Source organism: Leucopleurus acutus (genome assembly GCF_964270905.1).
Source record: "Leucopleurus acutus genome assembly, chromosome: 12".
Lineage (NCBI taxonomy): Eukaryota > Metazoa > Chordata > Mammalia > Artiodactyla > Delphinidae > Leucopleurus > Leucopleurus acutus.
This window is the reverse complement of record NC_139154.1, coordinates 29,610,843-29,623,867: the sequence shown is the minus strand read 5'-3', so window position 1 is coordinate 29,623,867 and position 13,025 is coordinate 29,610,843. Positions and strand designations below refer to the sequence as shown.

Here is a 13,025-nt window from a genome sequence, read left to right as displayed (position 1 = left end):
TTAAGTGAAAATGCAGAACATTACATACATTTTGCAATTGCTTGTACAGAAGCAGGAAAGAATAGTGTTCACTCGGCCATTACAAAATATCTCTGTGAAGATAAAGAAACCTAACAGTGGTTGTCAGTGGCGAGGGCTGCTGGTGGGGACGGGAAGGAGACGAGTGGCTGTGAATAATTTCTGTATGTTTTGAACTTTGAACCAGGAGCACAGTTCTTTTATTTTTTCATTAATTTGTTATGAGTAAAGGGAAAGTAAGAAATAAAAATCAGCACGTGGGCTCGATGGAGGGATGGTGGTGACACAAGTGCTCGGGATCTTGACTGTGACCCGGGTTTCACAGGCATTTGCAGCTGCCAAACTCACTGACGCTACGTAAATCACACTCAAAACACGAAAAAACTGGGACTTCCCTGGTGGTCCAGTGGTTAAGACTCAGTGCTCCCAATGCAGGGGGTGCGGGTTCGATCCCTGGTCTGGGAACTAAGATCCCATATGCCTCACAGCGGGGCCAAAATAAATAAATTAATTAACTAAAGAAAAAACCAACATTAAAAAAAATAAAAAAATTTAAAAATGAAAAAACAGTGAGTGGACTTAAAAACATAACAACCTTTATCTGTGTTGTTATAAGAACCACCTAACTCCGATGCTATGAGGCTGGGTGGGGACCGGCTGGATAATCCCAGCACGTGTTCTCATAGAATAGTGTGCAGGCGTTGACAAAGCACTTCCAAACACAGCTTTTAGGATTTCACAAACTTTAAAGCAGCAAAAGGAAGTATATCCTAATGGTGGCATTTACTGACATCACCGTGCACCATGTAGCTACTCTTTTAGGTAGGATCTATTTTCTGTAAGCCTCAGCACAACCCCAGGAGGCAGGCTGAACAACACTACTTTTTTTCCTAATGAGGAAACAGATTCAAGGTGACTAGGGTCCGTTACCCAAAACTGGGAGGCCACGGTGTAACCCCCCATGCCCCACCCAAATCTGTGCTCTCTCTCCTTTGCACACCTACATGACTGTTTCCATCACTGTTCACACGCCTCCATCACTGCACACCCTCAGAATTGCACTTATATGTGTAACGATCACAAGTGATCCCCATTTTGCACGTGAGGCCAAACGAGCGCTGAGTTTCCATACACGTAACCACCCGATGAGGCACACCTCCCAGAAGGCACTTTGTTTCTCGGTGCCGGGCAGGCCAGAGCCAGGAAGCACTGTTTAAAGAGCCCTCTCTGTGCCCTGCTTCAGTCCCGAGACCTACACAGGTGCCGGGTTCCTCTCGAACGCACCCCCCCTTCTCCCCACCAACAGCTCTCCAGGAGCCGGTGCCCCAGATGTGCCCTTGGGGCCCAGGGGCAGCAGGTACCTTTCTCTCCCGTGGGGCCGACTCTTCCAGGCCGTCCTGGTGCACCTTTGTCCCCCTTCTCTCCAGCATCCCCTGTGGAAAAAGTCACATGCCTTTAGGACCTTGCTGTAAGCGCCGGGCTCCAGTGTCTGTGTGCCGCCAGCCAGGCCCCTTGGCCTCCCTCTTCCCATCCCACCCCCGGGGGGTTTCACCCCTTCCTCCCAACCTGCTCCCAGCTTTGGCTCTAGGTCTCCCTCCCCAAGTCTCTTCTCAGGATTCTGCTGCCTTGCCTCCCCACTCCCTCTGGGAATGCATCTGTCCCTCTCTCCATCCATCCCTCTGGGCTGGCCCCAGTCTGCCCTCTGGTGCACAGGGCTCCCCGGGACCCACCACGGCTGCTCTGCTGCCCCTTACCACCCGCGCTGGCCTCTCTCTTCCCTTGTGTGGCCGGTACTCTCGGGAAGAATAAGCTTGGGCACACGAGTCGGCGTCCCCTCGTCCCTTCAGTGTGAGCACCCCCCAGAGGGTACACTACTGCTCAGGGGCAGGGTCCTCCCACATGGGGACACCTGTGACCAGGTAAGCACATCACCCGGTTCAGGTTCGCTGGCCAGGTGCGTCCTGCTCTCAGCCTAAGCTACACACGCCCCCAGCCTTCCTCACAGATCCTGACCATGTTTTGGCACATTTTCCTTTATTTCCTGTTTTGTTCAGAACCGAAACAGGGAAACGGGCTGTTTGTGGAGCCTCCCCGGTACCCCGCACTTAGCACGTCCCAAGTCGACCTGGTGGTTTTCCCCAGAAGTGAGTCTCTTCTGTGGACTTTCCTGCTCCTGCTGTTGAGACACCGAGTCTCCCAGACCCCAAGCTCCAAGCCCCACGGTCATCTCTGCTTTTCTGTCTCCCTCATCGGATAAGTGCAAGCATCGCCCAGCTCTGCGAAGCCCAACTGGCCGCTCCCTCCCGATGCCCATGGGGGCTCCACGCTCAGCCACGTCTCTGCAGTTCTGGAGGTGACGGGACCACCAGCCCGCCCTCATGCGGCTCGGGGCAGGAGACAGGTCACAAACAACCGTGGAGACACCCTGTCTGAGCAGCACAGTGCACGGGGGGAGCAGAGGACGGAGTGCGGACAGGACATCAAGGCCCCTCCCGGTGCCCCCCCGCCGCCCCCCACTCCAATCCACCCCAGAACCATCTTCCTAAAACACAGAGTCCGTTATGATACTTCCCTTCTCAAAGGAGATTCAAAACCACCAACAGCCAAATGTAGTTATAAATAATGTCCCATTTTTAAGCTCCTCCCCACAGGCCTGCATCTGGAGCCCAGGGCTCCGGTTACACTGCTGCCTCTGCCTAGTCGGCCGTGACCATCAACCCACCTGTGCGGGTTTCACCTGCTCACCTGACTGTCCAGGAAGCTGTTCCTCAGCCCCTCACTGGATCTCCGTTCTCCCGTGATGAGGACCCTGCTCTGTACCACAGTCACTGTCTCGTGGCCTCATCTACTTCCCTGATGTATCTGCCTCCCACGGGTGGGTGTGGGTGCTGACGTGCACCTGCCCAGCTGTGCAAAGAGCAGGCCCACATTCAAGGGAACTTTCATTCTCCGTAAATTCTCTACACGCGCCTTCATTTGGTAAGACGCTCCCCTGAGATTACAGATTCCACAGTGAAATCCCCCAAACTGATAATCTGGCCTTAAGGGGAGGGGGCATTCCATTTAAACGTGGAATGTAGGGCTGGCACGTTACTGCCACCCCGGCACAGCTGTGCCGGCTCCATGAACTGCTGCTAAAGGGCGGCTGACACACTTGGCACATACGGGCCCCTGAATCTCTGGGTAATTCTCGGGTTTTTTCTTATCTTTTAAAAAGAAAGGAAATCATTACAGTAGTAATATTTGGAGAAGAACTGATAGTCTACCAAGAAATATCGACTAACAGACTGATCTCACCATCAAGAATCAGCAGACATTGGAGGGGCACCAACATCGTGAAAAAAGAAATAACAACCCAGGAAACAGGACTCAGCGGGGCAGCCAGAATCTGACTGTGAAAGACACTGAATATCCTCATAAAGATGAGAGAGAAGAGGCACCTATGAACTAGAACAAGCGGCAATGAAAGGGGACCAACTAGGGAATCTCGTGCATGAAACACATTTTTGAAACAAGTTACTCTACAGGCAGTCTGAGTAACAGAATGGCCAATGATAAAAGCTAATTCATGAGACAAATAATGAGGATGAAGAACTTGTCTACAAGGCAACACTGAGAGAGAAGGAGATGGACAGTTTTGTTTCGGTTTTGAAGTTATCAAGTCGAGCGTTGAAGAAAAAAACCCCACAGATCCCAATATGCATCACACAGGAATTCCAGAAAAGGAGAAGAGACATTCGAAGCCTTAACAGCTGTGAAGATTTAATAGCTATGACTTCCCGGCACTAAGGAAAATCACCGAAGAGCACAATGCGCGTGCCCACAGAGTGCCAGCAGGAAAGAAATGAGGGGAAAATAACTCAGATGTGTCAGGGTGACACGCAGAACATCAAGAATCAAGAGAAAATTCTATGAGCGCCACGAGGAGAAGGAATGTTTAAAGACTGCACGCACGTGGATGAGAATTAGGTTGACACAGAATTGTCATTAGCAACACAGGGTACGAGAATAAAATGAAGCAGTAACTTGAACAGAAGGGCTGTAATTTAGACTGAGATCAGAAGAGGCCTCTCTGATGAAGGGCTTTTAATGGAGACCTGCTGAACCAGGAAGATGCAGCCAGGCAGAGATTGAGGAGACAAAAGGACACCTGCACAGGTGAGGTGGGACGAGCCGGGAGGTCCGGGCACAGACAGCGCTCAGACCTCACACGTACGGCCCACCGGACGCCCCCGCCAGGCTTTAAGGAGGAAAATACCGTGGTCCCATGCCTGCGTCAGGGGAGGACAGTGAGATTAATGGTTCCAGGGTCCAGGCCAGACGCGAGCATTATCAGTGCCCACGTCCCACTGCCCCCCGTGGACGCAGGGTCCACGTCATGCCCGCCTGCGTCTCCTGGAGCAGCCGGGAGAGCCCTGGGCCGCACAGCGGCTCTGTGGATAATCGTGGAAAATTAACACCAAGCAAACCCACCAGCTTCTTCTATAGATTAAGATGAACTCCTAGGGTTCACACACAGCCATTCGCTTAGTTCCATTAATTTAACCTGCCCCCGCCCTGCCCCATGAGGCAGGGATCACGTCCACTTTACGATGAAGAGCCAGGCCAGAGACAGGCGACAAGCCAGCTCTCCAGCTCCGGGCAGCAAAACCCTGATCAGAGAACAAGCAGGCCACGTCCCCGACTGGACCCTCCTCTGGGAGAGACAGCAGTCAGGACAGGAAAGAGGCAGGGAGACCAGAGCTGAGGACGGAACTGGCCCAGAGCAGCATTTCAGAAGCGTGAAATCCCCACGTGCATGTGTTAGTCACATTATTGGCTTTATCAACCTTCTTTCAATTAATTTGATAAAACCTGTAAGAATAACGATGCCCTTTTAAAATCTCTGAGCAGCTGGCCTGCTAATACACACCAGTGTTTTCCTACCTACAACCCATTTTTCCAGCCATCAAGGAAAGACTGCTCTTCCATCAGAATGAGTTGTTACTCTCTCCAGATACAAAGATAATGTGCTACGTTTAGGTCTGTAATAGCACATGACTTTCTTCTCAAGGAGAAGGCCGCCTGGAGTCCTTGAGAAGGATTCTGAAGCCCAGTGTGGATTCGCAGGAGGAAGCACCGGGACGGGCCGGAAGCAGCCGGGCGCCATGTCCCCAGAGACCTCCTGCCACCTCCAGGCTCCGTCTCCAAGGAAACGGGCACTGGCTCCACCCTCGCAGGCTAAGCCTGGCCTGGTGGGGCCTGTAACACAGACGCGTCTGATGAATGAATGGAGACCCCTCACCTGCCTCTTTCATCTTAAGGGCGGGGCCTGAATTGTGTTTATCTCCACTGACCAAGGCAGGCCCTGGCACATGTGCTGTAATCAGACCTTTCACAGACTGCCCTGGCTCTCGGGCGCATCCCGCTCTCTGTGCCCTGAGAGCAGCATAGAATGTCCTCGAGGTCGGAGCTTGGTCTGAGGAGGAGCTGGGTGGGACCAGGCGCCGGGCAGAGGGCGGCCTGCCCGCCGCTGCCCCACGCTGCACGAGACACGGATCCGGGGAAGGAGCTCTGCCGTGATGCCAATCTTCACTTTGCAGGGGACGCACATCAACATGGGCCTGAACGTTCACTGCTTAGAAGCCCCAGACTTGCTTTGCTGCCGTAGATTTCTCTCCTCCACTCTCACCCCTGCTGCCCAACGTGAAAATCAGAGCATGAAACCCCTCCTCTGTTTCGGCTCAGCACCCTTGCGTCACAAAGAAGGAACTCTCACTGACCCACGCTTCTGCGTCACAACAAGACACGCACAGAGGGTAACGAGGTGAGGTGGGTGTGGTCATCAGCGTGACAGCGATCCGTTCACAAGGTACCTGCCTATTCGAACATCACGATGCACACCTTGAATAAACAGAGCTTCTATTTGTCAGTTCCACCCCCAGCAAAGCTGGAAATTTAAAAAAGAACAAGATATCCAGTTTCTAGAGGCTTTCATAAATATACTAAGTTTCTCCACTAAAATTGCTGCTTTGGTGCTGACAGACTAGCGTGAAACCGGACGTGTGAAACGATGCTGCCACTGAAACGCTGGATCCGGAACACACACTGTGGGTAGCACGTGGTCTGCGTGTTGCCCATGGCCCCACACATCCCACACAGCTTCAGCACCACTTGGGAGCCTGTCTGACCACCTGCCAGAAGATGAGTCTTGGAGAGCAGGGGCCCCGCAGATTCCCTGGCAGACCCCTCCGCTGGAGGGCCCACACCGTGTCTGCTCACTGCAGACACTCAGTCTGCGAACGGGGTAGGAGCAGGAGAGTGACAGCAAGTCGGCTCTCTGTGGACCATGCCTCCACCTGGCAATACAGTGGCTCACCACTGTGGACCATGCCTCCACCTGGCAATACAGTGGCTCATCACCGACCACAGCATGGTGTTGGGTGGTGAGAAATCATTGCTTAGAGGAGGTGAGGTGTCCCTGGAGCGGGCCACCCTCGGAGAAGGAAGCACTGCAGGGGACCTGCCGAGCACGCGGGTTGGAACGCCCTTAACATGGATGCAGCAGAAATGGTCACCGACGCAGATGTCAAAAAGCATCTGTCTCAGAGTACCCTCAAGATGTGCTTGAAAACCCAGAGACATCTGAATATTGATAGTGTCCCGGTTTTATATTTAAATGGCGAATGTGGCTAAGCAGTAGAATATCTGGACCGAGCTTTCCCAGACACCCACAACTCCGTGCTCAGAGAGAAGCACTGCTGCTAGCATGCCAGTGTATCTCCGTCTAGATTTTTCCCTATTTCTGTGTATTTGTATATTTTTAATGGGGTTAGGAAGAGACTGTTTAAAGTCACTGACTCTGGGACTTCCCTGGCAGTCCAGTGGTTAAGACTCCACACTCCCAATGCAGGGGGCCCGGGTTCAATCCCTGGTCAGGGAACTAAGATCCCACAAGCTGCAGTGCAGCCAAAAAAGTAACAATAATAATAAATAAATAAATAAAAATGGCGGACTCTTTCTATAACAATGAATATACGCTTACACCGTTCTTTAGGGCCTCCTCCCGGCGTGTGTCCCCAGGTTATCGGAGATTCGCTGAGTCAGGAGCTGTGTGCTTCAGAGGCCCCGAGCAATTTTAGAGCAGAGAACAAACGGCCGTGTAACTTCATTACTAAGAGCACACGCAGCCCTATAGGGGCAGGAGGGGCAGAGTGGAATCTGGGGATGCGGGACCCTGCCCGCTGCTCCTAGGAGCACAAGGCCCAAGGGGCATGCTCGCCCCACGTGGTGGAGGTGCCCTGTCCCCGTCTTGAAATTCTTTCTAACTTTTGAACAAAAGATCCCACATTTTCATCTGCATTGGGCCCCTCGAATTACGGAGCTGGTCCTGCTTGGGAGCCACAAGGTTTGGGATCTCCTGCCCGTGCGTGGTAGAACCCGGTGACTTTTTGAGTGAAGGTCCTCCCCCTGTGCTGGTGCCCACCCATCCCTGGTCTGCAGAGGCAGCTCCCCCTGGAGATGAATTACAGACAAAGCACAGGAGAAGTTTTCTTGATTTTTCAAAGAAGGAATAAAGAGCTCTCAGGAACCGTAACAGGAGCCCAGGCTTCAGAGCTACGCAACCCACTTAGACAAATTGCTAAGTTTCCCTGAGCCTGGACCGGCCTCATCTGCACAATGAGAGCATCTCACCCTGAGAGGCGCTGCAGGTGACGTGTGCAGTGCCTGGAACACACCTCGGACGCCTTGCAGGGTCCCTGCAGAGAGGACCGAGCTGCACACGAACGTCTGGCTTCAGAATTACAGGATCCCTCGCCTGAAGACAGTGTGGACGCCACGTACAGTCTGACCCTGGACTTTACAGAAGGGGGGACCAGGGCCATCGATGGGGCAGATTTTCCCGCGGCCGGGCCCCGAGCCGGCCCGGGGACGCGGGATGAGCTCTGCATCCGCCGCTCGCACGCAGCTCCCGCCTGCACTCCGGCCGCTGCCCGGGAGGCCCTGACCTCCGGGAGGCCCGGCGGAAGTTACCTTTGAGGCCGGGGACGAGAATCTGCACGGAGCAGGTGTCGTCCACCGTCTGCTGAGCGCCCCCAGCCCGGAGCACTGACAGGAAGGCCAGGCCAATCAGAGCCAGAGCCTGCTTCATGGTGAGCCTCGCAGCACGTTGACTCCTGAAGGGAGGGAGAAGCAGTAAACAGTGACGGGAATTCCGGGAACCGGGACAGCAAGAGACAGTGTGCAGGCGCGCCGGCCACCACACTCGCCCCACTCGGGGGCCGCGGTGGCAGCTGCCCTGGAGCGGCTGTCAGTGCTTTGGTGCCTCTTTCTCTCCCTGTCGCTCTGTCTGTCTCCCTCTCTGTCACTCTGTCTCTCTCACTCGGGTGCCGACTGAAACCTCCACCGAGACATCCCCTTCGCCCAGCAGTGACAACAGTCACCACTCCGGATGCGTTACTCCAGATTCTTCTTCTGATTCCTTATAACTGATACCTGATACACACAGAGGCATGTTTACCGTTACGTGAAAACTCGGACGCTCAGCCATAAAACAAACATTGATGAGCATCCGCTTCACACGTCCGGGCCCCTGACCCGAGTCCCTGGTGCCCATCCCTCCCCCGGCCTCCCCTCGGAGGAGCCGCTCTCCTCACCTGAGCCCACCTTCTCCTGCTGTTTCCAAAACAGCCTCAGTGCACGGCAGTGGATGCATTCTTAGACAACGCCGTGTCTAGTGTGCCGGGTTCTGAGTTTTATGAGATACTGGGTCACGCTGTGTGTCGTCTTACCTACTTGACTCAACATCGTGCTCCAGGATTCATCAACGTTATGCTGCCGCACACTCCTGTAGCTTACTATGTCCTCACGTCAATGAGGAAGCCCCCGTCACCAAAGGGTGTGGGACAGGGACAGAGGTTGGAAGGACACAGCTGCCCCCCCGTCCCTGTGCCGGTCCCCTCGCCATGGGCCAGTGAGGAAGCACGCAGACTTTGAGGTCTGCCCCCCGGGACCTTGGTGTCTGGATGCCACAGTGCTGGGAGACAGCTGTGCATCCGGCTGCACCCGGACCAGCGCCCTGGCTAGACTGCATCTCCTGTCAGCTTGTTCCCTCACCTTACAGCGAGGCAAGCGTCCTGGGGTCACCCTGAGGAAGAACAGGCAGCGGTGCACGCAGCTCAGCACCAGGCCGGCCCCACTGGACAGCAGCTTTTGACATCCTGGCCACCACACCCTGGGAAGGAGTCCCATAGCCGGCCCTGGCTTCCAGACAAATGAAGGGCTGGAAGCAGAGCTGCTGAGTGAGAGCGTTCTGTGCCCCCCGTGAAGAGCCTGTGCCTGTCCCACGAAGGGGACAGAGGTGACAGTCATCCGTGCTGTCCTGCAGTGAGGCCCCGGCTCCCCACGTGTGGTCACAGATCTGATCCTGTAGGGACAAGGCAGGGGGAGGACTGCTCACCAGATCGGGGACAACATGGTGCTCATGTAACCCTGCACAGGGATGGGCACGTCATTCCAGCCTCACGGGCCAGGAGGCCAGAGGCAGAGACCTCAGTGACAACTAAGAAGTGGCGACGATGCGCTGGCCTGGGATTTCCTAACGCTGTCCTGTCAGCACCACTGCTCACTCGGCCCGACTGTCAGCTTCCCCGAAGCAAAGTAAGGGCCCATCCTCCCCCCTCAGTCACAGCAGTAGTGGGCTTTTATTTTATTTTCTAACATTCACGTTTGGTGGAGAGAAAAGGAGCTAACGTTTACTGCACACCAAACGTGGACACACACGCCTTATTCAGTCCCCGGACTCCCTGGTGACGTATATGGCCCCTGGTTTTAAAGACAGTGAATAGGAGGCAGTGAGAGGCTGCAGGGCCCTTCAGGCGTGCGGGCCCCGGTGAGCTGGCTCTCTCCGTCTCCTTTGTCAGCTAAGCCTTGACCCCCGAGCGAGCAGCTCATCCCGGACATCGGCCGCCGTGAGCACCTGCAGCCGTAACTGGAAGAGCCTGGAGCACTCAGGCCTGGGGTTTGCAGGCGCTAAGCTGAGCGAGTGAATGGAAGGATGGGCACATGAATGAATGAACGCCCAGAGGTTCCCAGCGGCAACTCACATAGAACGTGACACTCTTCTCCTGCTGATGGCTTTCCACGTTCCCATGGTGTTCCCAGGGCCAGCGCCTCGGACACGCGACCTGGGCGGACCCACGTAGAGGGCCGCACAATGGGATTGGGGCCTGGAATTCCTAATGGTCTTTGAACAAAGCAGCACCGCCAAGTGTGCAGCCAGCCCGGATGATCACACTGTGTTCTTAACCACGAAGAGCGTAGCTGCTGCTTTAGCGGCAAGTCGTCTGTTCCTTTCAAGGAGGTACTTCTTGAAGGCGATGATAATAGAATGTTACGTGTCAACTAGTTGGCGGTTTTTAAAAAGCCACGATAAACACTTGCTCCCCTGACTTTTGTGCTCAGGCCAATGGATGCTTGCCTCTTGGTATGTGTGGGAGGCCAGCTGTGTTTAGATTGTTTTAAACGTCTCGGGAACTGCATGGGAATTTCCTCTCTAGCTAGAGACAACTGGGTCAGAAGACAGCCACCTTGTTCAGCAAGACTCGCTGCTCTCACACTGCAGAAGATCAGATGCCACCTCCCAAGGAGGGGGAGCGAGGGGCAGAGGGCCCGGAGTGCAGGGAAGCCGGAGCTGCCCTCCCACTGGCCCTCGGCCCTTGGCCCGCTCACGCGTCTGGGCCCACCTCGGGTCCTGCAGCAGGAATCAGTGCGGGCGGCCCTGGTGGGAGCCTCTTTTCCAGACTTCGGGCTCCTTCCTGCCCTCTTACAAGAGGAATTTTGTTTTATAAACGGGGAGGCTGCAGCTCCTCCTGGGTCTCTTCAAGAAAAACATCCTTATCTCCCAGCCGGGGCCCGCCCCTCCGTGAAGGAGGCCAGCTTGGCCGAGAAGAAAGGAAATTCAATTTGGAATTCTTGGTAGAAACACGATATAACAATGAAATAGACAGGGAAAAAAGTGCGGCTTAATGGGCCAAACGTGCAACTGTACATTTTCATTAAATGTCTACAGCAGGTCCCACCGTCTTACAGGCACCGTGAATGCCTGCAGAGAAGCACGTCCCTAGAAGCGTCGCGGGTCTCACTGGCAGGCAGACACCCCACCCCCACCCCTACAGTGACACTGGGCCTTCCCCAGCGACTATGGCACTGACAGAGTTTCACCCCAAGGGCACACATTTTTCCTATCTTTTTACCAAGACCATGAAACAAGAAGAGGCCTTTTCCCTATTACCTCCCCGAGCCTTATGCAAATCATCTGTCTGTTCTTTTATTTGGCATATAGATTTTTCAAATTCGTAAATAGAACTGAACAGCTGTGAACGTCTGGGGCGCCGCTCTGCTTGCTACCCGGGCAACGTGCTTCCCATCAAACAGAAAATCCAGTTATGCACACTCAGTGGCTTCCAAACTTTACCTCTTAACTTCAGAACCACTGCCTAACTTCGGACTCCCGCCGCTGAGCCCGAAACCGAGAGGCTGGCCACTGAGCAGAGAGGAGCGGGTCGCCCCGTGGCCCCCGCTGGGGCCACCAGGCCCCAGGAGCCTGAGCTATAGCTGCTCGGGAAGGTGTGCGTGCCAGGGGCTGGGACAGGGCTTCTGCGGCCGCTCGTACCCCGGCTGGGGTGCAGGAAAAACTGCGTCACCCCTTTGAACCTAAGGAAACCTGATCATCTCCTAGTAGCTGGTAGCTCTGGTGCCCGGCGCTCGGCTCCAGGAAGTTTCCACCGTGAGCTACCGAATCAATCAAGCCTCAGAATTCTGGCCTGATCCCTGCGACACACCCGATCTGAGAGCAAATCCTCGGCCCTGCACCCAGTTCCTACCTGTGCCCCGTCAGGAGCCTCGCCTTCCCGCCTGAGCATCTCCCGCGGGTTCCCCACCCCCGTCCCGCTCCCAAGGCTGCAGAGTGGCCAGCAGAGCGTCCCTACCTGAGGCGTGCGCCAGGCCAGGCTGCTGTTTTCGGGCCGCGGTCCCACACGTCGGGCAAGAGGCCTGGCTGTCAGACTGCCCGGCAACTCAGGCTGGGGCTGCGGTATTATCTGCAAACAGCTTCCTGTTTGAAACGCAGGAGGCGGAGAAGGGAGTGTGGGAACTGGAAACACGTGAGATGTCGGGGTCTTGGGGCCCCTCCTGGAGACGCCTCCCTAACTCTGCACCCCAAACTCCCCAGTCAGTCCCTTTTTATCCACCTTTTCTGTTCCTCTCATTTTTTGAAAAAATAAGCATGTGTATCGTGGAAATTTAGGAGAGTAGAAAGAAGAGCAACAACCTGGTATCACACGGACAGGACTAAATACAGGCCGGCATATCTCGCAGTTTTTCCATATAGGTTTCACTCCAAAAGCATGAAGTACTCGTCTGCTGCGTGTCGAGACCTAACCGGTGGTGAGGCCCCAAACTCCCTCGGCTCACAGGAGTGTCATTTAAGGCAACAAACACATGCCAAATCCACGTCTTTGGAGGGGGCTGGGCAGGTCCAGCTCCTGTGTGGCCTGACTTATACACGAAGGGGCAGATGGGGGTCCTTTAAGAAAAAGACACATATCAAATTATGATCATAAAAAGTGAGGTCCAAAAGTGAATACTTATTAAGACTGACAAGAGAAGTCATAACAAATTACAAATTTTAGAACTGACAAATTCCACACACACCACAAAATCCATGAAAAAGAATGGATTCTTTATTAAAACCACCTGATAGCATAAGAAAATTTGACAACTTAGATGAAAACAGACCACTTCCTGGAAAACACAAACTACCACAATGGACCCAATATGAAACAGAGAATTTAACAGCCCTATAGCAATTAAGGGGATTGCATCTGTAATTTTAAAACTCCCTAAAAGGAAACCTCTAGGCCAGATGGTTTCACAGGAGGATTCTACCAAACGTTTAAAGAAAAATTAACACCAATTCTACACACTTCTACCAGAAAATAGAAGAGGGGGGAACACTTACCAATTCA

At 54.1% G+C, this 13,025-nt stretch overlaps 1 protein-coding gene across 1 annotated transcript in view; it reads right to left on the bottom strand.

Moving 5' to 3' along the window:
* COLEC11 (collectin subfamily member 11) overlaps nt 1-12,048 on the bottom strand; it is a 28,920-nt gene extending 16,872 nt beyond the window's left edge. The window contains exons 1-3 of the mRNA XM_082851671.1: nt 11,988-12,048; nt 8,032-8,174; nt 1,380-1,451 (exon numbers count right to left, since the gene is read on the bottom strand). Of these exons, the coding sequence (XP_082707797.1) occupies nt 1,380-1,451; nt 8,032-8,149 (190 nt within the window). The 5' untranslated portion in view covers nt 8,150-8,174; nt 11,988-12,048. The remainder of the gene's footprint in view (nt 1-1,379; nt 1,452-8,031; nt 8,175-11,987) is intronic.
* Nucleotides 12,049-13,025: the final 977 nt, after the last annotated feature.